Here is a 21,656-nt window from a genome sequence, read left to right as displayed (position 1 = left end):
TGCGTCCCGCGGAGCCAACCGACTCCTACCGGTGCGCACGGGTATTACTCGAGCAAAAGGTTACTGATCCAGCCTGACACCTGGGATATTCTAAGGTAAGGAATCTGCAGCTAAATGTCTGTTTGAAATACTGGTTTTATGCAGTTGCATTAAACCAACAAAATATGAATGCAAATGTTGCATTTATTTTTGCAGTGGATCTTTATGGTATTTGGACAGCATTTTTCTCTTCATTTTATAAGTATTCTGGGATCCAAATAGTGTTAGATATACCCAGGGTTTCTAAATATTGATGAGGATTCTATAAACACAACACACAATAACCATTAAACTAAATGAACAAAGAGCAGTCATCACCAGAACACAAATCAACTGACTATGCAACAGTTACTGCTACACAGTCTTTTCCACCAGTAGTCCACATATAACATACCAGAACGCAGCTGGACTGAGTGCACCACTCGCTTGCCATTGACGTAGGTCTCAGATCTTTCACATGGCTCCAGCATTACAACCACTGAACAAAAGCAAAAGAGATATTTTAAATCGTACAGGATTAAACGTTAACAACAAAAGTTCTGAGTGGACTTCTATAAGGTATCACTCATCTCCCTAGTCCCTCTGAGGTCTAAGGGGCTTAGCACACACACTATCAATCTACATCCTTGTCACTGTTTAAGAGGTTAGAGCAAACTGCTCTACGGCCCAATGCTGCCTAATTTAAAGAACGATGTCACTTGCAGTGGCCCACAGCATGCTTCAGCCATGCGAATATGCCAACATAAGAGAAGGATGTAACAGTCCAGCTTATTTTTGCAACTGTGACAAACTTCTGTAGTTTCTTACCTTCACCAGTTACTGTCCTCTCACTCCTGAAGATGCAGTGTTCTTCTTTGATATGGGCTCCACTTAGAACAATATCCTGCCGCCGCTCAGCATCTGTCTGTCCCACTCTAAAGGAAAAGAAGAGAATAAAGAAAGAGTGATCAACCCAAGAAGACACTATTGGAAGCTGGATCTGTATATACTATACCAAAAAGAGGTATAGTGTGAACAGAGTCCCGTGGGTCCCTAAGGAATGGCAAAGGTTAAAGTAGACAATACCTTACTCTAAAATGTAGCAGTAGCTGGCCTGAGCAGTTAGGCTTATCAGAGGGTACTGATAAGCATTTATTGTACACACTCAGGCAAGAAATGATATCACAAACTCAAAGACTGAATCCAGACCAATTGGTTTGTATAAGAAGTTGCTACTTTGTTATTTTATTATAGAACCAAGAATCACTTACTGCTGGAAGTTTTACAGTTGGGAAAAATAGCAATACTTTTCAAGAATGCAGTAATGTTTTGGAATTGCAGGTAAATACTTTACAGTATTAAGAATGTGTTCTATAGATGTCAATCAAGTACAGTTGCATGCTTTTGCAGTGATATGGTTATACAGTTCAAAGCAATAGGTAGATTTACAATCTAATCATATGGAGAAAAACAATGTTAAACAGTTTGCAGGTAAGTACCCAAGCTTTGGAGGTTTAGGACAACACCAGGCAAGATTCAAGACCAGGTAGATACTGCACCACCAGCAGCACTGGGCGGCCGGGTGTAGAGGTCACTGGGCCCAATGTTATCCAATGGAGTCGGGAGGTCCCTTTGGCTGGGGCCAAAACAGTTGTGATTGTCCTCTTCCCTGCAGCCCGGCTCTTCGGTCCTTCTTAGGTTGTCGTATCTATGGAGGAAGTTCAAGGGAACCCCTAAATACCAGATTTAGGGGCTTTACAGGGGTGTCAAGTTCAGAACAATGGGTCCCTTCCCTGGGGTGTTTACACCCCCTCTTATGCCACCATCCAGTGAGAGGGAGCATATGACTCATCCTGATTGGGGGAGTCCCCTTATCTTCAAGATGGTGAGGACAGATGTGTGCTTCACTTCACCTCCCCCGCCTAATTGGCACATCCCTGGCCACAGGTAAGCCCATTGTGAAAGGTGCCAAGGGTACCAAGGGCACGGTGACCAAGGAAGGCCTCTAACGGCTGCAGCACTTATTGTGCCACCCTTAGTGCCCTGTACCTTAACACCCACACACTGTCAGTGCAGGCTGCATGTTTTGGTGCAGAGAAAAGTGAAGAGGGGACATGGCACACATCCCTGTGTGCCATGCCTGCAACCCACTGCCTAAGGCCTAGATAAGTCACCCCTCGAACAGGGTGCATTAGCCCTCAGGTGAGGGCACAGTGGCATGCGCCCTGTGCCCCTACACTGTCTAAATCCATTCTTAGACACTAAGTGTAGTAAAGCCATGAAGAGTATATGGTCTAGAATCTGGCCATTACGAACTCCACAGCTCCATAATGGCTTTACTGAAAACTGGGAAGTTTGTAGCAAACTTCTCAGCACATTAAACCCCCACTGATTCCAGTGTGTGATTTAATGAAAAATGCACTCAGATGGCATCTTAGAGATGCCACCTGAAAATCGACCAGCCTTAGTTTTTATTTTACAGAGTTTTATATAGAGCGAACTTGACCCGAATCAGGTATCAGAGTGCTTTTTATAGCACCACTTGCGTTACATGAGAACACATTCATTTTTGTTAGGCACGGGGTTATTAAGTGGTTTGCCCAGAATCATATGATGTTCAGCACCATTGCCGAGACTCGAACCCAGTTCCCCAGAGTCAAGGTCAACCATACTAGCCGTTAGGCCAAATCCTCTACCCTAGTGTCTTTCCTAAATTGCTGCCCACCATTTGCCACCACCAGACAGACTTCTGGACCCCTGGGTAGAGAGCTTCTAGTCTCTGGGTCCAGAAATAAATCCAATCCTGGACAGAGGATTAATGCCTCCTCCCCCAAGATGGGTTGGGTCCATAAAGGGGAAGCTTCAAAGGCTTGCCACCTTTGGAAGCTGTCCCTGACTTTTTGCTGCCCCCAGCAACTGGCTCTCACCAGTTCTGGCCCCAACTTTGGGCAGGAGAATCACCAGCAAAACCAAGCTAAGAAGAGAAGTGTGCCCACCTTTGCCAACCCCACCCCTCAGGTGGGGGAGGCGAGGTTAAGCACACATCTCAGTCCCCTCCATCTTGAAGGTGAGGGGACCCAGCAAACCAGGGAGAGGCTCATGCTCCCCTCTCACTGGAGGGTGGTATATTAGGGGGTGTACCCACCCCAAGTAATGGTCTTATTGTTTCCAACCTGCACACCCCTTTAAATGCCCCTAAATCTAGTATCATGGGGCAACCCTGAACCTTGCATTCTCAGATTCGAGGAAAACAGAAGAAGGACCTAAGCGCTGTGCTGACCCAGGAACAAGAGGACACCTACTGCTTTGGCCCCAGCCCTACCAGCCTGTATCGACTCTGACCTGCCTACAGCAAAGAAACCGTTGTGTCCAGCAGCCAGCAGCCCCCTCAGAGGACCTGCCCTGCCCTGCACCCACCTTACAGACTGGCTCCTGTGAGCACCGGATTTCCTCAACAATGACTCCAAGACTAGAATCCAGATTCTGGGGACTCCGCGATTCTGTACCACTGTGCATCCAACGCCAACGGCCCGATTGCGAGTGCCCAACACCATGAGGAGGGTTCACCAGCGAACCTGACCTGGGATCTGGTGATCCCCGACCTCCCTCAAGCTTCAAGATGACGCCTTCAGGCTCAAGCTGAAGGGTCCCCCAACCGCGACCGGAGCTGGTAAGAAACCCTGACACCAGAAGACACCCCTGCACCCAACGCCCCCCGGCCCTGGCTGGCCCAACCAACGGTGTCCAGGCATCCCCCAAGATCCTGACTTACCTCTCCAGCCGGTGGTCGCCTTCAGGAAGCCACCCTGCACGAGCCTGCAGCAACTTCACCGAACCAAAGGTTTACATTGAAAAGCACAGGATCCCGATGTCTTTTCTGCACCCTGCACCCAGCCGCCCTAGTGCAGCTCCTGTGCTGATAGACGGCCCCTGCAGTGCTGACCTTAACCCCAGGAGCTTTGCTCCCACACCAGATTGGCCTGCTCGTAGTAATTTTTCTCCGATAGGAACCCATGTTAAGAGATTTTGGGCCTAAAATGTTTTACGTTTTGAGCTGATATTTGGATGGAGAAAAGAGAGCTAAACTGCAAAGTATAAAAAGTCTTACTTTCCGTGTATAGTGAGAACCTTAGGTGTGGTATCTAGGCATACCACCCTAGTACTCAAAATAATCCAAAAGTAACTAAAAAGTATTCTAAAAGTAATTCTTCTTGCATAATGCAAACTGCTCTCTGAATCAATACCAACATGTAACTATTGCAAACTTCATTCGTAACTGCATTTCATTGTGAAATCCCGCATTCCAAGTATATTTTACCTACCTGTACCAAGTACTGCTTGGATCTATAAATAAAATACAAGTATACCTTTTTTTTACTTAACCAATTGGTCTGCATTCATGCTGAGCGGGTGCATCAGTCTTGATTGAGTGAATACAATAAATGCTTCACACAACCTCTGCTCAATAAGCCTTACTGCTCGCCCACACTACCATAAAGAGAGCTGTTATAACTTAACTAATTTAGCATCTGCTTTACCTCTGGAGACTCCCTTAACTCTGTGCACACTATACTTTACTTTGGGATAGTATATACAGAGCCAGCTTCCTACATGTACCTTTTAGAAGGGACTTGCATGTGGTTTAGAGGTGCACCAATTTGAGACAAAGGTACAGTTTTGGGAAAGAAAACAGACCCTGGGACCCTGGTTGTTAGGGACCAAGGGCAAAGTCAGTCAAGCTGGCATCGTATATCTGGCAAAAAGTTAGGGGGTAACCATGCAAAAAGGCGTGCTTTCCTACAGACACCAATCAACAGAAGTTCTGGATGCACCCTAAAGAGAGGCTTATTCAACTGGCTTTAACACACAAAGACGCCTTTTAAATACATTGTCAAAGAGGCTGCCACCAGACTCACATAGCAGAACATTTACAGCATTCCCCTTCTGCCAGGACACAGGCTTCAAACACAGAAGTATTTATGATATACACACACCTCTGTCCAGAGGTGGGCCTCTTCTCTTGCCTCTACTTCCACACAGGGGAACTTAAAGAACAAGTTCCCTTCAGTAACGCATTATGTGGTATATACTCTAGCTGCTGATTCCTTACCTTTGAATTTCCGAGGCGTCAGGCTGGATCCGGAAACTTTTGCTGAGCAATACCCCTTGCGCACGCCTGTAGGGAGGCTACATTCAGCTCCGCGTGACATTGGAGTCGTTAGCATTGGTTATGACATTGCGGTACCTTTAAAGGCGCCACCCGGGTGCGCGGACGTCAGTACTTTTTACGCCAGTAGCGCAACGCCACGAAGTAACTGACAGTCTTGTGCGAAACTAGGAGCCTGAAAAGGGGAGTAACCCTAGCCCTACAACATTAGTCTGCAAAGCGGGCAGGCTTGGTTGGGGCTGTAAGGAATCTGCAGCTAGATACATTAAGTAACTTATTCATCTGATAGAGACTTCTCGCTGCAGATTCCTTACCTTTGAATTAGATACCCAAGCCATACCATCACAGCGGTGGGCTGTGGGCCAATACCCTACACTAGGAAGTCCAGCAGGACCGAACAGGCAAAAAGCCTGTCCCTACAGACCTGACTGTCCAGGTAGTAGGGCTTGGGATACATGTGCAAAGATGCCTGCATTGCTGTCTTACAGATGTCCAGGATGGGTACAACCTGAACCAAAGCTGTAGTGGCAGCTTTTCCCCTGGTGAAATGGGCCCTTAATCCCTCAGGGGGCGGCTTCTTTGCCAGGGCATAGCAGATCTTGATGTAGAGAATGACCCAGCAAGAGAGGGGCCTTTTTTGCACTGCCCTTCCCTACTTGGCTCCCACTTACCCCACAAAGAGTTGGTCGTCTACCCGTAACTCTTTTGTGCGGTCAAGATAGAACGGCAACGCTCTTTTTGGGTCCAGTCGATGAAGACGCTCCTCCTCTTTAGAGGGATGCGGGGGAGCAAAGAAGGTGGGCAACGTGATGGATTGACCCAGATGGAATAGGGTCACAACCTTTGGTAAAAAGAAAGCCCTGGAGCACAACACCACTTGGTCTGGAAAAGACATCAGACAGGGAAGAGTGCCAGATAACGCCTGCAACTCACTAACCCTTCGGGCATATGTAATCGCCACTAAAAAGGCTTTTTTGATGGTCAACAGCTGGAGGGGACAGTTATATAAAGGCTCGAAGGGAGCACACATTAGCTAGGTGAGGACCAAATTAAGGTCCCACTGTGGCATAACAAAGGGCTTGGGTGGAAACAAGTGAGCCAGCCCTTTTAGAAACCTATGTACAATTGGATACTTAAAGAGAGGACTGGTCTGGCAGCTACAAAAAAGCAGACAGAGCAGAGAGGTAAGAAAAAAGTTACTTACCTGTAACTACATTTATCCAGTATTGGTATCTTTCATAGATTCACATACCTGAATCATTCCCCGTCGTCATAGTGGGTGTCCCACGGTACATAAATAACAAAGTATTAAGTAGTAAATAGTACATTTCCATAGGCTATTATGGTAGCAACCATATACTCTATAGCCTATTAGTCTCCTTTTACAAAAAGGACCAAACTGAAAACCTAACCAATCAGCAGCCAGCACACTCTAGAACCTTCCCAAGAGAGGCTTAGTCCCTCAGATTTTCCAGCACGAGTTTAGTCCGTACCGTATCCTAGAGGTGCCTCTCCGGGGAGGAGGGGGGGTTGCATGTGAATCTATGAAAGATATCAATACTGGATAAATGTAGTTACAGGTAAGTAACTTTTTTCTTATCCAGTATTGAGGTATCTTTCATAGAGTCACATGCCTGAATCAGAATAGTAAGCAGTTCCGTGTGTGTGTGTGTGCGTGTGCGTGTGTATACACACACACACACGTAATCATGCATGTATATGGTATATGCATAAAATACATACATATATATTTTCGTCAAAAAAGCACCTTTGTGGATGGTGGGGAGTGCTAAAATAATCCTACATCCAACATTAATCTATAGATCAATGGTTTGAACGTGCATAGAATACTTGCGGTATTAACAAGCAAAGAAAAAACAAATATGCATAGATCCATTTAAGAAATATATACTGCATCCAAAACATCAGCTTATAAAACCTATGTTTAAAGAGGCTTACCTTAACAAAATAGGTTCCTTAACACTGCCTGTCCCACGGATGCGTCAGCATGTTGTGATGACTCCAGGCAGTAATGCTGCGTAAACGTGTGCGTCGTTTTCCACGTCGTAGCTCTGCAGATTTTTTCAAGTGGCACTCCGGCAAAGAGAGCAGTTGATGCTAAAACTGCTCTAGTAGAGTGCGCTCTCACATTCCTTGATAATGGCTTGCCAGCCTTGTCATGGTAAAATTGTATTGCGCTCGCTATCCACCTGGCTATGGTAGCTTTAGAGACTGCAGTACCCTGACAACTTTGACCATAAGCTATGAATAACGGATTTGATTTCCGTATGTCTTCAGTCCTTTGTAAATAAAATGTAAGACATCTCTTCAGGTCTAGAGGGTGGAGTGCTCTTTCTGCAGGCATGGAAGAGTTAGGGAAGAAAGTTTTCAGAACGACTGGCTCATTCAAATGGAATTGTGAAGGAACTTTTGGGATGAACTTCGGGTTTGTCCTCAGAATGGCCATTTGGTCAGTGAAGCGCAAGAAAGGATGGGATATGGTAAAAGTCTGTATTTCATTAACCCTTCTTGTTGAAGTAAGTGCTAGAAGGGCGACTTTCCAGGTTAAGTACTTCAATTCTGCCTTGTGAATGGGCTCAAATGGCTGTTTTAGCAAATGATATAACACATTAAGTTGCCATTTCGGGGTGGAGCTCTGAAGGGTGGGAGAGCTCTAAACAGTCCTTTCATAAATTACTTTAAGACACTTGAGGACCATAAACATGGAGTATGTGGTGATCCCCTGTATCTTGCTACAGCAGCCAGATGAACTTTAATAGATGAGTGAGCAAGACCAGACTTTGCTAAAGAGAGCAAATAAAGTAGAACTTCTTCTGAAATAGAGAGAAAGGGATGCACTTCATTGCGCTTGCACCTTTGGTGGTCCGTAGTACCATTTTGAGTAGGCTGGACTACTGCAATTCTCTGTATCTAGGAGCTCCGCTTTACATCTACCAGAGTTTGCAGAGGGTCCAGTCTATGGCAGCCAAGCTGGCGCTGAATAGGAAACGTGGTTCCTCAACCACGCAGGCGCTTCAAGAGCTTCACTGGCTTCCTATGAGGGAAAGGGTTAAGTTTAAATCCCTGTGTATCGCCTATAGAGCGGCACATGGTCTTGGCCCGATCTCTCTACAAGAGAAAATATTCTGGTACAAACCTCAAAGGACTCTCCGTTCATCGTATGCCTTCTTGCTAAATACTGGTAGGATTAAGAAGGCCAGGATGGGAGGTAGGGCCTTTAGTACAGTGGCCCCGCGACATTGGAATGAACTTCCCCTGAATATTAGACAGGCCAACTCCTTGATGGATTTCAGGCAAAGTTTGAAGACTTGGCTCTTTCCTAAGGAGGGACACATGGTCTCATAACTCTCTATCTCCTGATTGACACCGGCTTTCCATCTCCCCTCTGCTTTTCCGTTTTCTGATGCCACACACTTTGTTGGTCTAGAAGTTTTTTTCACCACAGTCCGAGCGCCAAGATACCCGTTGGGTGATAGTTGCGCGGTATAAGTACAAAATACAAATACAAATACCATAGACAAAAACGCTTCCACTTAAGCCTGTAAGTTTTATTGGTTCCGTCAGCCCTAGACTTGCCAATAATGTCCTTGCTGTCTTGCGGGATGTTCACATTTTTAAATTAGAAGAATTCAGGAGCCACACATGCAGTTGCAGAGAAGCTGGCTCCAGGTGACATACTTGGCCCTTGTTCTTGGTCAACAGCGTTGGTGTTGGCAATAGGCGGAAGGGCTGAGCTCCCGACAGAAGGAGGAGTTCCATGTACCAGTGTTATCTGGGCCAACTATGGGCTATCAGCAGAAGGCGGCAGTGTTCCCATTTGATCTTCATAAGGACCCTGGGTATCAGAGGAATGGGGGGAAAAGTGTATGCATAGATCCCTTACCAGCGCATCAAAAGAGCATTCCCCCGTGAGTTTGGGAGAATCTGCTTGCGAAGAATCGGCCTTTGGAGTTGATCTGGGTCGCAAACGGGTCCAACGCTGGTTTTCCCCAGATTGCAAATATCTTCTCCAGCTGTTCTTGTTCCAGCTCCCACTCGTGACAGCTGTCGTTCGTTCTGCTCAAAGCATCCGCTAAGGTATGCCGGAGACCTGGGACATGTTCCGCTGTCAAAGAAATTCGGTGGAGCGTCAGCCAGTTCCATAACTGCTGGGTGTCTTGTGACAGAATCAGGGATTTTGTGCCTCCTTGTTTGTTGATATAAAACATGCTTATGGTGATGTCCGTTCAGATCAACACAGACGACCTCTGTATTCGAGGAAGGAAAGCCTGTAGAGAGAGTAAAGTCGCTTTCAATTCCAACCTGTTTATGTGCATTTGTAGCTGAGCCAAGGACCACTTCCCTTGCACTTGCAGGTCCTGTAAATATCCTCCCCAGCCTTCCATAGAAGCATCTGTTGTTCCTATGTAATCTGGAATGACTGGAAGAAAAGACTGGCCCTGAGACAGATGTGATCTGAGTCCACCATCGTAAAGCCTCTTTCATCCGAGGAGTGACGTTGACCATGTCGTCGAATGAACCTTTGGTTTGAATCCATTGACGTTGTAGTTCCTCTTGAAGAGGCCTCATCTGCAAGCGAGTTATCGGCACGAGATCTATTGCCGAAGAGAGCATTCCTAGTAGAGATTTGTACGCTCTCACAGAAACGCACTTTTTTCTGGACAGTTTAAGTGCTAATGCTTGCAACCTTTGCTGTCTTTCCTGGGAAAGAAAGGCTTTGTTCTGGATGGTGTCCAATCTGGCACCCAGAAATGTAATTATCCGGTTCGGTAGGATCGAAGATTTTTGGCAATTGATTGAGAGATCCAATTTGTGAAAAAGAGTGAGGCAATCGTCTGGTGCATTTTTCACTAGGCGATAAGATGGTAAAGGAAAACCTGATGACCTTTGCTTCGCAAGGCTGCTGCCAGAGGAGCTAAAAAAATTGTGAAAGTCCGTGGAGCCGATTTGAGGCCAAATGGAAGGACTCTGAATTGATAGTGGGTACCAGCCACTGTGAACCGTAGGAATTTCCTGTACTTTGGATGAATATGGACATGAAAGTATGCATCCTCGAGATCCAATGAAGTCATGAAATCGCCACTGTTGAGGCGTCGTAGGATGTCTGAAAGTGTGACCATCCTGAATGTTTGACTATTTAGGAATTTGTTCAATTTCCTGATGTCTAGTGTAGGCCTCCACTCTCCCAACTTTTTGCGAATAAGAAAGAAGCGGGAGTAGAAGCCTTTCCTTCTCTGAGAAAAAGGGACCTTTTCTATTGCCACTTTTTGAAGCATGATCCTTGCTTCCTTTTTTAGTAAGTGAAGACGAGGGGGGTGTGATCCCCTGGGAGGGGTATTGGGAGGTATTTCAATGAATTCCAAAGTGTGGCCATAAGAGATGAGATCCAGGACCCACTTGTCTGAAGTGATGTTGCGACACTGGTTGATATGTTTGGAGATTTTCGCACCATTCAGGGAGAAAGGAAAAACAGCTGATACCCTTTTGCAATCACTGCTTGCGGCCGGAGTCACGGCCTTGAGATCCTGTCCTTCTGGAGCGTTGCCTAGAGAAACCAGCTGTAGTTGGTTGGCGGTAGGATTGCTGCTGATATCCTTGACGATATTGCGGCTGATAGGTCTGGTAAGACTGAACGCTGGTAAGTCCCCCTATAATTTGAGAAACCCCTACCTCGAGCTCTCTGAAAGGGCATCTTGCGGTACTGAAGGGTTCCAAGTGCCTTAGCTGTATCAGTATCTTTTTCTAATGGCGGTAAGCGCCTCATCAATATGGCTGCCAAATAGGCTGTCGCCATCATAGGCCATATCCCAAATTTTTGTCTGAACTTCCGGGCGGAAATATGTTGCTTTTAACCACCCTTGTCACCTTAAAACAGCAGCACCCGCTAACTGTCGGAAACTAGTCATGGCAATGTCCATAGCAATGTCAAGTATTTCTGACGCTGCTCTTTCTCCTTCTGTGAGAATTTTAATAAATTCCTCTTTACTGTCTTCCGGGATTATATCCTTCATCGTACCTATATCAGACCACATTTGCCTATCGTAACAGGCCAAAATGGCCAGAGCGTACGCAGCCCAAACTGAAACTGCTGCCATTGATGAAAATCCCTTTCCAATTGAATCAAGGCGCCAACCCTCCTTGTCTGGTGGAGAAGTGATAGGAGTAGACAGATTTTTTGATCGTCTCTGGGTTGCCTGAGAGATCACAGAGTCAGGCTTGGGGTGACTCGTTAGACACGCAGGAGAGTCCTCAGGGGCTCTATATTTTTTGTCCAACCTTGGTAGCACAGGAACCACAGAAGCTGGCGCCTTCATGACTTTGATTCCTTCCTGCCAAATATGATCAATTATAGGTATTGATCAGACTATTTTTCTTGCCTGGTCTTTAAAATCCTAGAGGAAACAGTCTGATTGATGTACAATTGTTGGCAGATGAAATCTGCTAGTGGCACTGTCCTTAATATTGTGGAACCCTCCAACATGCTCGTCTGAAGGACGATGAGTTGGCAGGGATGGCGCTGGTGCTATGTAATCATCCCACTCATCAGTGGGTGGAGGAGGGTCTGGTATCTCTCCTTTTTCCTGCTCATCTTCAGATGTAGTAGTGTCTTCTCTGGGAGGAAGAGGAGTCATGGGACATGGTGCTAACCCAGGAGTGGCAGGAGGTGGAGGTAGCGGTTTTTGAGGAGCTACTGACAGAGGTGGAGGAGTAACAACATTATCCTCTTGAGGAGGAAACCTTCTTTTGTAATCCGCCAACATATTCTGAAGATCTAGAATTAGTGCCGGAGGAAATTGTGCAGGCTGTTTAAGCTGCTCGAAATACTTGTATTGTTGATACTGAGCATGAGGGGCCGGATAATGCTGGTAATACTGCTCCTCATCATCAGTCATCATGCTCCTTGTTGTAAATACTTATTTACATATTAGCCTTGTTAGTACTTACTCTGTTTCTTGTGTGTGAATCAAGCCTTCCTTTGTGTCCTTTCCCTGTTCAGATCCTAGAACGCTTGTAGCGTTCTTAGTACTAGCATGTTAGTGTTGTGGGGATTCCAGCTGGCGGCAGTTGGTGTCCGGTCAGCGGTTGTGGTGTACGCTTTGTCTGCGCTCTGCAAATAAACATCCTGCTTTATACAGAAGTGGTTCCTGCATTCCTTCATGTGTTTACTTACATCATTTTGGCGACGATTGGAGAAACAGACCGGACGTAGGAGCACAGGAATTGGAGGTAGCTGAGCAGACAGACAACGAGCGACAACAACCAAGGAGAAGCCACGACGTGCTATCCAAATTTTGTCACGACGGGAGGAGAAAAAAAAAAAGGCACTTCAGCGACTTTTGGGAGAGAAAGTGACGTCACGCCGTGAACTGTAAGCCTTTCGAATCTTGTGAGCGGCTACGAGAAGAAGCGCGGCCAGGCGTGAACGTAACAGCGTGAGTGCGTAACTACACAGCGCGTTACTAGGCAACAAATCCAATGCGCGTGTGAGGCAGTAGAGCGCGAGTGTTGCCTAGCAGCAGGACTGACTGTAACCACACAGCGCGTTACTAGGCAACAAATCCAATGCGCGTATGAGGCATTAGAGCGCGAGTGTTGCCTAGCAGCAGGACTGATTGTAAACATCAACTCGTTTCCGTGAGCTTACGCTTATATTCTCGCGCTACTGTGCGGCCGTCGCAGTTCTGGTTCGTGCATATTTAAGTACAGCTCTGGTGCAAAGCCCACCGCAAGAGGGGATTGAGTGTTTTAAAAGAACAAGTGTCTTTTCTCACAAGCGCAGGAAATAGTGTGTATTTTTAATCCCGTACACAACCTGTTTTCGCTAAAGAGTCACCTTCAGAATATTGTCACACTTCAACTTCAGGGCAAACGGAGGCCAGCATGGCACAGCAAACTAACCAACAAGTCAATGTGACTCTTCCACCTCAATTTCTTAGCGAACCAGGTGCCCCATCAATCTCTTGGGAAGATTGGATACGTATGTTCGAGAACTATTTGGACGCATTAGATGGTCAAGAATTTCCTGCTAAACGGAAGAAAGCATTACTCCTGACTGCCCTGGGCAAAGAGGGACAACGAGAATTTCAATACCTTCCTCAAGCTTTACAAGCTAGTGGTCAGCCTATTCCTAACGAATATAAAGAAGCTGTTACGAGACTGGAAGTGAGGTTTGGTAAAGAGGAGAACCTTGTAATGAATAGATACAAATTCTACACTCACAAACAGCGCATGGAGGAGTCAATAGATGACTTTGTAGCACGACTCAGGGAACTGTCGGTTAAGTGCAACTTTGGGGTAATGAATGACGAGTTGATACGTGATCAACTCATAGTGCAGTGCAACAATAAGAAGATTAAGGAGAGATTGTGGGCGGCTAAGAATCCGTCATTGAAAGTAGCTATAGATTTAGCCAAAGTAGTAGAAGAGTCAGAGAAATGTATAAAAGAGCTAGAAGGTTGTAATTCACAACAGGGTTTGATTTCTGTAGTGGCCGACAAACCAAACAGTGAGTGTGAGTCAGGTCATGAAGAGAATGTAGCTGCGTTGGGTTACAAGGGTAAGAATCCCTTAAAGAAAAGTAACTTTGGGAAATATTCAAACGACAGAGGTTGTTGTTCTAGATGTGGTAGCAATAACCATAAGTCAGACGCAAAGTTTTGTTTTGCGAACAATAAAGAGTGTCTCAAGTGTGGGAGATTGGGGCATTTCTCTAGGATGTGCAGGACGAAAGGAAATTCTAGTGTAGCTTTCGTTGAAGACGAATCCAAGGGGTTAAAGCGTGAGAAAGACAAAATTTTGTGTGTTGAGGATGTTTGTGTGAGTGACTGTAATGAGAAGAGAGAAGTGAGACCTAAAGCTCAGTTTGTGATTAATGAGCATAATATAACTCTGATGGTCGATACGGGTTCTAGACACACAATTATTCCCGAGCCTTTATTCAGGGGCGAGTGGGGTAGTCAACCTTTAAAGGAGAGTGACATTTCACCAACAGGTTATCAAGGAGAGAGGATAGACCTATTGGGCTACTTTGACGCGGATATTCACTTTGAAGGAAGATCAATCACAGGGAAAGTTTATGTTGCAGTTGATGGTCCACCAATTTTGGGTTGGATTCATCAATATGACTTGCACATAATAGTGAACCCTAGAGCACCTAATCAAGTCATGGTAGTGGACGAACACACTCTTAGTGACATTCTCAATGAGGCAGGGAGTGTGTTTAGGGATGAGTTGGGAGAGTTGAAGGGATATGTCCACAAGATAATTATGAAACATGACACAGTTCCTGTGCAGCATAAGGTGAGGAGAGTCCCAATTTCAGTGAAAGATGAAGTCAAGAAGGTGATTGAGGAGATGTTACAGGGGGGTGTCATTGAACCGGTGGAGGCATCTTCTTGGGTATCTCCGGTCGTTATCACGCAGAAGGCTGATGGCAAAATTAGGTTCTGTGTGGACTTGAGATCATTGAATAGGTATGTTGTGGCTGATACATTTCCTCTTCCAAATATAGGCGAACTTGTCTCAACTTTACAAGGGGCAAAATTTTTCACGAAGTTAGACTTAAAGAGTGCTTATCACCAAATCCGCCTTCATGATGAGTCTAAAGGACTCACAGCTTTTATTACCACTGAGGGCACGTTTCAGTTTACTAGACTCCCGTTTGGCTTAAGCTCTGCGGCTAGTGTGTTTCAACGCATGGTTTCAGAGATTTTTAAAGGTATTAAGAAAGCGGTGTTCTTTCAGGACGACATTTTAGTCTTTGGAGACACCATTACAGAACACAATGTAGTTCTTAAAAAAGTTTTGGGGAGAATCCAAGATGCTGGGTTGACTCTACGTAAAGAGAAGTGTCGGTTTCTTGTCCAAAACATAGAGTATTTGGGTTATGAGATTTCTGCTCAGGGAGTTAAGCCGAAGAAGGACTTACTTGAGGCTATTAAGTTAGCTCCGCGTCCTATGGATAAGGAGCAACTCAGGTCTTTTATGGGCCTCATCGAGTTTTACTCGAAGTTTGTGGAGAATTTTTCTAGCAAAACCATGACCCTAAGATCCTTACTCAAAAAGGGGGTGAAATTTTGTTGGAGTGCTTGTCATGAGGAGTGTTTTAACCTGATTAAGGAAGAGTTGTGTCAGGCGAAAGTGTTAACCCCCTTTGACATTAGACGTTCTTCCATTTTGATGGTGGATGCCAGTGCCATAGGAATAGGTGCGATTTTGTTGCAAAGATGGCAGGAAGGCGAAAAGACCATTGCTTTTGCTTCTCGCACCCTTTCCTCATCTGAACAGAATTATTCAGTTATAGAAAAAGAGGCATTGGCTGCTGCTTGGGGTGTCCAGTACTTCAGGACATATTTGTGGGGAACTAAGTTCCAGCTTAAAACAGATCACAAGCCATTGTTAAAGGTTTTGTCCCCAGGGGGAGCGGGAAAGGGTTCACCGAGATTGGCAAGATTAGCTTCAAAACTTCAGGAGTATCAGTACGATATCTCATATGTTCAAGGGTGGCGTAATGTACAGGCGGATTGTTTATCAAGGCTTCCTGTTAGAGAGGATGTTACGGTGAAGGAGGTGTCCGTTACGCATTGTGATGAAGCTGTTGCCGTCATTCAAGATGTGGTCGCCTTGAGCGATGGTACTTTCACCAAGGAGGAATGGTTGGATGCCATGGAAAAAGACATAGTTTTGCAGAAGGTGATTGATTTGGTGAAACTAGGCTCCCGGCGGGAAAGCTGTGTCCAACCACCGGTGCGACCTTTCATTAAGGTGTTGGATGAGTTGTCAGTGTATGGTGGTGGGATCTTAATGAGAGGCGATAGATATATTCCACCGTATGGTTTGAGACTGAAAATTGTAAAGTTGGCTCATGAGGGTCATTTAGGGCAAACTCTTACACAGCGTAGGTTGAAAATAGACTTTTGGTGGCCTGCCATGGACTCACAGGTGACTTCGTGGGTGGAGAATTGTTCGGTGTGTAAGGACAGTGAAAAGAGACTCAAGATTGGGTCTAGTTCTACGCCCAGCCACATTGTTGGTCCGGGTTTACCATGGCATACCGTGTGCTTGGACTTTATAGGTCCTATGGACGAATTGGCTTTTGCTCAACGGTTTGCCATTGTAATAGTGGATGTTTACTCGAAGTGGCTTGTTGTGGAGTTTGTTAAGGATATAACCACTGATTGCACCATTCAGTTTTTGAAAGGGGTTTTTCTGGATGAGGGGTATCCTTCGATTTTAATCACAGATAATGGTACCCAACTAACATCTCAGAAGATGCGTGTGTTTTTGAGTGGGTGTGGTGTGACGCATCACCGTACTTCGCTTTATAACCCGCAAGCGAATGGTGTGTGTGAGAGGGCTAATAGAGTGGTCAAGGGTATTATTCAGATGTCGTGTGTTTCAGGTGGGTTCGCACATGAGATGGTCAGGAACATGGTATGGGCCTATAGGACCACTGTTCATAAAGCGGACTTTAAGTCGCCTTTTGAACTCATGCGGGGGAGACGTCCTGGCACTAAACTTGCTCCCTCTTGGATTAAAAATTCAGCTCTTGGTTGTACTCAGCAAGAGACTATTGTTAAAACGGGGAGTACAATTTCTGAGGGTGACTTGGTTAAAGTCAAATCGGGGAGAGTGGCCAAGGGTCTTTCGAAGTTTAGGGGTCCACATGTGGTGAAGAAGGTTTTTCAGCATTATGTGGTGCTTGACAATGGGGAGAAGTGGAATCTTCGAAGGGTGGCTTTGTATAGCAAGTCTGCAGTGGTTAAGGATTTCACCACGCCTGTTGTTTCAGGTTCAACCAGTAGCGGTTACTTGTTTTCTACTCCGGAGGATCTTACTCCGGGTCTGAGTTCAAGCCGCTGTAGGGAGGATGGTGGTGGTGATGCTTGTAGTTCTTCTGATGTACAGGGTCAAGCCCGTGTTAACAATGATTCTGTTCACTGCGAGGAGACCAGAGTGGTGAGGTCTCGCAGACCTCCAGCTTATTTGGATGATTATTTGTGTCACAAGTAATGTGATCGCATCTTGGGGTATATCGTTTCTTTGTTTAGTTTAGGGAAGAAGATGTGTTGTAAATACTTATTTACATATTAGCCTTGTTAGTACTTACTCTGTTTCTTGTGTGTGAATCAAGCCTTCCTTTGTGTCCTTTCCCTGTTCAGATCCTAGAACGCTTGTAGCGTTCTTAGTACTAGCATGTTAGTGTTGTGGGGATTCCAGCTGGCGGCAGTTGGTGTCCGGTCAGCGGTTGTGGTGTACGCTTTGTCTGCGCTCTGCAAATAAACATCCTGCTTTATACAGAAGTGGTTCCTGCATTCCTTCATGTGTTTACTTACATCACTCCTCCCGATACTTTACGTTAAGCTCAGAAGGACTATATGCTGTCCTTAACTGGCCTTCATCTTCATCCGTATCCTCTACATCCAAAAGATGGCTGGGAGGTAGCGGAGACTTATTTGATGTCCTGAATTGGATTTGTGCAGACTGCTGAAACGGAGTTGATGGACCTGTATACAAAACTGGATTTATTTATTTTGGTGCCGTCGTCGACGGAGAAATTCTCGTCATCGACGGGGTCGTTGTCGATGGTAACCGAGTCATAGTGGACGGTATTGCCACAGCCAGTGGGATTGCCATTAATGGAACAGTTTCCGTCGACGACGGCACAATCGAGAAAGTCACAGTAGTCGTTGTTGAAGTAGACACTGGCGTCAACTGTGAACTTGACGCTGAAGAAGATTTTTGGCTAGTTTTACCTCTGGAATGGCTAGCTGACTCCGGTTTTTCTTTGACGTTCCTGAAGACTGAGGGGATCCAATCTCTGCCGAGAACTTGGGCTGTTTCTCCTGTTTAAGAGATTCCTTGGACAAATGAGACTTTAGAATGCTTCTTTCTCTCTTCAGGTAGATCTTCAGGCGACCTGGGCCTCTTGTATGACATAGAAGACGTGTCGCTATCCACATCAGAGGAAGCAGACTGCTTCTTTTTTAGCCAAATTAAAAGTCTTCCTTCTCTATCCTTCAGGGTTTTGGTTGAGAAGGTGAGGCATATCTTACACTGTTTTGTCTCATTGCTGGGATAGAGACAATAAATACAATCCTTGTGTGCATCATCTACATGCACTCTTCTTCCCACAGGATGTACAAGCTCTAAATAATCCTTTTTTATCAGACATTCTTCTGAAAGAAATCTAAATTTGACTTATCAGAGAAAACTGAAGAAACTGAGCACAGCTCAGGGAGACTCCCTTACACAACGAAGTGCGGTGAAAATCTGAGGGACTCAGCCTCTCTTGGGACTGTTCTAGAGGGTGCTGGCTGCTGATTGGTTAAGTTTTCAGTTTGGTCCTTTTTGTAAAAGGAGACTAATAGGCTATAGGGTATATCGTTGCTACCATAATAGCCTATGGAAATATACTATTTACAACTTTATTTATGTAACGTGGGACTCCCACTACGATGACGGGGAATGAGTCAAGCATGTGAATCTATGAAAGATACCCCAATACTGGATAACTGGAGAGTTCCCAAAGCAGAGTCCAGCTGGGCAAGGGTCAGAATGAATTAAAGGACAGAGGAAAGAAGCAGAAAGAAGGTCAATAGACCTTTCTGTACAGTATAATTCAAATGTCTGCCAACAGGCGTATACCATGTTAGTGGCGGGCCGCTTGGCTACCAAAATAACGTTAGATACTTAGGGAGGAAGGTCAAAAGCCATCAACTGCCGCCGCTCAATCTCCATACAGAGTTGACCGGTTTGGGTGCTGTCTCCTGCTGCTGCGGCAGAAGATCCTCCCGAAGGGTCAGCCTGATCGGAGGATCGATGCTCATCTTCAGAAGCTCTGGATACCAGACTCTCATCGCCAAGTCCGGAGCCACAAGGATGACTTGGGCCCGGTGCTCCTGATCTTCTTATGGGTGGAAATGCATACAGCAGGCCTGAGCCCCACCTGAGACAGCAGGCGTCGCCGAGCGGTATCCGCCTTGGAAAGTCCTGCGCACATTACTGCTGACATTGCGCATTCTCTTTGGAGGGGAACAAAACTAACCAAGTTTCTCCCCAATGCTGAAAGAGACCTTGTGCCACATGCAATTTAAGACGCCATTCGTGATCCGCTCGGCATCAACGTCTGGGTTCATCCACCCTGACGTTCAGAAAACCTGCCAGGTTTTGAATCACCAGGGTTAAGCTCAGGTGTTCCAGCCATGTCCAGAGACTAGGGTCCTGCCAACAAAGGGTCCACGACCCCACCCCGCCCTGCTTGTTGCAGTACCACATGGCGTGGTGTTGTCCATGAAGATCTGCACCAACTTACCCTTGACAGAGGGAAGATATGCTTTTAATGCCAATCGAATTGCTCAGAGTTCCAACAAATTTATGTGGAGCCCAACTCCGCCGGAGACCAGTGTCCCCTGATCTCCACCTCTCCCATATGGCCACCCAATCCCAGAAGTGACACATCTGTCACAACTGAGATCTGGTTGGGAAAGGGAGAGGGGTCTGCCATAGACCCAATTGCGGTTCATCAGCCACCACTGCAGATCTTTCGCGGTTCCTTCCGAGATCTGGACCACGTGGGGGAGATTTTCACAATGCTGTGCCAACTGGAACTTCAAGTCCCACTGCAGAGCCCGCATATGTTATCAACAGGATGCAGGAGTCCATGAGGCCCAACAGCCTCAGGAGTCAGTCTTACCGAAATCCAGGATAGAGGCTGAAAAATCAGAATCATTGGCTGAATATCCTGGACTGGCGTCTCGGGATGATATGCCCGAAACTGCACTGTGTCAATAACAGCTCCGATGAGAGGGAGCGTCTGAGAAGGAGTCAGGTGTGACTTTGCCACATTTATAGAGAACCTCAGCGAATGCAGGTCGTCTGCCGTAGTCTGAAGTTGGGAGACGACAGCCTGGGGCAAGGACACCTTCAAAAACCAGTAGCGGAGTTAGGGGAAGACAGACACCCCTCACTGGCGCAGGTGAGCTGCGACCACCGCCATCACCTTGGTGAACACCCGAAGGGGACTGGAAAGGCCGAAGGGGAGCACGGTAAACAAAGTACTTGCGGCCTACCTTGAACCGCAGATAACGGCTGTGGCCCAGCAGGATCGGGATATGTAAATACGCATCCTGCAGGTCCAATACTACCATCCAGTCTCCTTGGTCTAGACCAGACAAAACCTGGCTAGAGTGAGCATCTTGAATTTCTCCTTCTTGAGTAAGACATTGACGGTCCGAAGAACTAAAATGGGCCACAACCCTTTGTTCTTCTGAATCAGAAAGTAGTGGTTATAACAGCCACTGCCTACTTCTGAAACCGGGAACCTTTATCTAGCTCCCTTGGCCAAGAGAGCTGTAACTTCTTCCTGGAACAATTTTAAATGATCCTCTGTCAGCTGTTCCTGATTTGGCAGAATGGGAGGAGGAAAAGAAAGGAAAGGAAGAGTACAGCCCTGCAGAATGATCTGCAAGACCCACTTGTCCGATGTAATGGAACTCCAGTGGGGAAGATGAAGATGGATTCTCCCGCCTACTGGGGTGGTGTGGTCTTGCAGAGTCAGACTAGGAGTGGTTGGAGGCTGCAGACGACTTCTGGCTTCCATTACTAGGCCAGAATGAACCTCGTCCACGTCCCCGCCCGGCTTTGGAAGCCTGCGCAGGACAGTGGCTGGAATAGGGCTGATGCGGCTGAAACCCCCTTCACTTGCCACGAAAGGGGGGAAAGGTAGACTGGCCACGAGGAGTACAAAAGCGGCTCCAAGGATCTGGCCGTAGCTAGAGAGTCCTTGAACCTCACTAGGACCGAATCTGCATTTTCTCCAAAAAGGCGGTGTCACAGGGCCGAGGGTCCAGGGGAGGCATCACAGAAGACAATAGACTGGTGGGAGGCTCGATGTGACTCTTCGCCTTTCTTTTCTAATCAGCAGGACGAGTGGCGAACAACCTACGAAGAAAACGAGAGCCCCGTGGGCTCTGGATACTGCACCTTTAACTGGAAGACAACAGAAGCCGGTCCCACCCGCTGGCATGACTCAACAGCCACTGTACCAAGAAGAGAGGATGAGCCCCGGAAGGAGGTGTGGCTTTACACCGACGCACGAGAGGAGAGTGAAGAACGCCGAGAAAAAGAGCAGGTCAGGAACCGAGGAAAGAGGAACACGAACACTAACCAGCGAAGACGACGCTGGGAACTTGAAGACGTCGGGAGAGCCCAGGGAAGGCCCGGAACACACTTCATCCCGCCACGCTCCCGGAGGAGCGTGGCTAATCCAGGTACGCAATAGGTTCCTGGGCTGGGTAGGGAGGCGGGAGAGGCCGGTCGCCTAGGGCACGTTTATAGAACTGGGCCCTGTATGTTGCACGACGTCCTCTCCTTCACTTGCACTACCCAGTCTTAATAACCGTCACTCGCTGGAAGGTGCTCCCTGACTTTCCCCTTCCCAGAGTACACA

At 46.6% G+C, this 21,656-nt stretch overlaps 1 protein-coding gene across 16 annotated transcripts in view; it reads right to left on the bottom strand.

Annotated features, from left to right (window-relative positions):
* Nucleotides 1-21,656, bottom strand: part of KIF1B (kinesin family member 1B) — a 1,461,559-nt gene that overhangs the window by 949,053 nt on the left and 490,850 nt on the right. For all 16 annotated transcript variants that reach the window (XM_085609808.1, XM_085609814.1, XM_085609823.1 and 13 more), the window contains 2 exons: nucleotides 847-953; nucleotides 434-517 (listed from right to left, as the gene is read on the bottom strand). In XM_085609808.1, coding sequence (XP_085465934.1) covers nucleotides 434-517; nucleotides 847-953 — 191 coding nt within the window. The remainder of the gene's footprint in view (nucleotides 1-433; nucleotides 518-846; nucleotides 954-21,656) is intronic.

This window comes from Triturus cristatus, chromosome 1_2 (assembly GCF_964204655.1).
Source record: "Triturus cristatus chromosome 1_2, aTriCri1.1, whole genome shotgun sequence".
Lineage (NCBI taxonomy): Eukaryota > Metazoa > Chordata > Amphibia > Caudata > Salamandridae > Triturus > Triturus cristatus.
The sequence above is the reverse complement of the archived record's forward strand: the minus strand, read 5'-3'. Positions and strand labels throughout refer to the sequence as shown.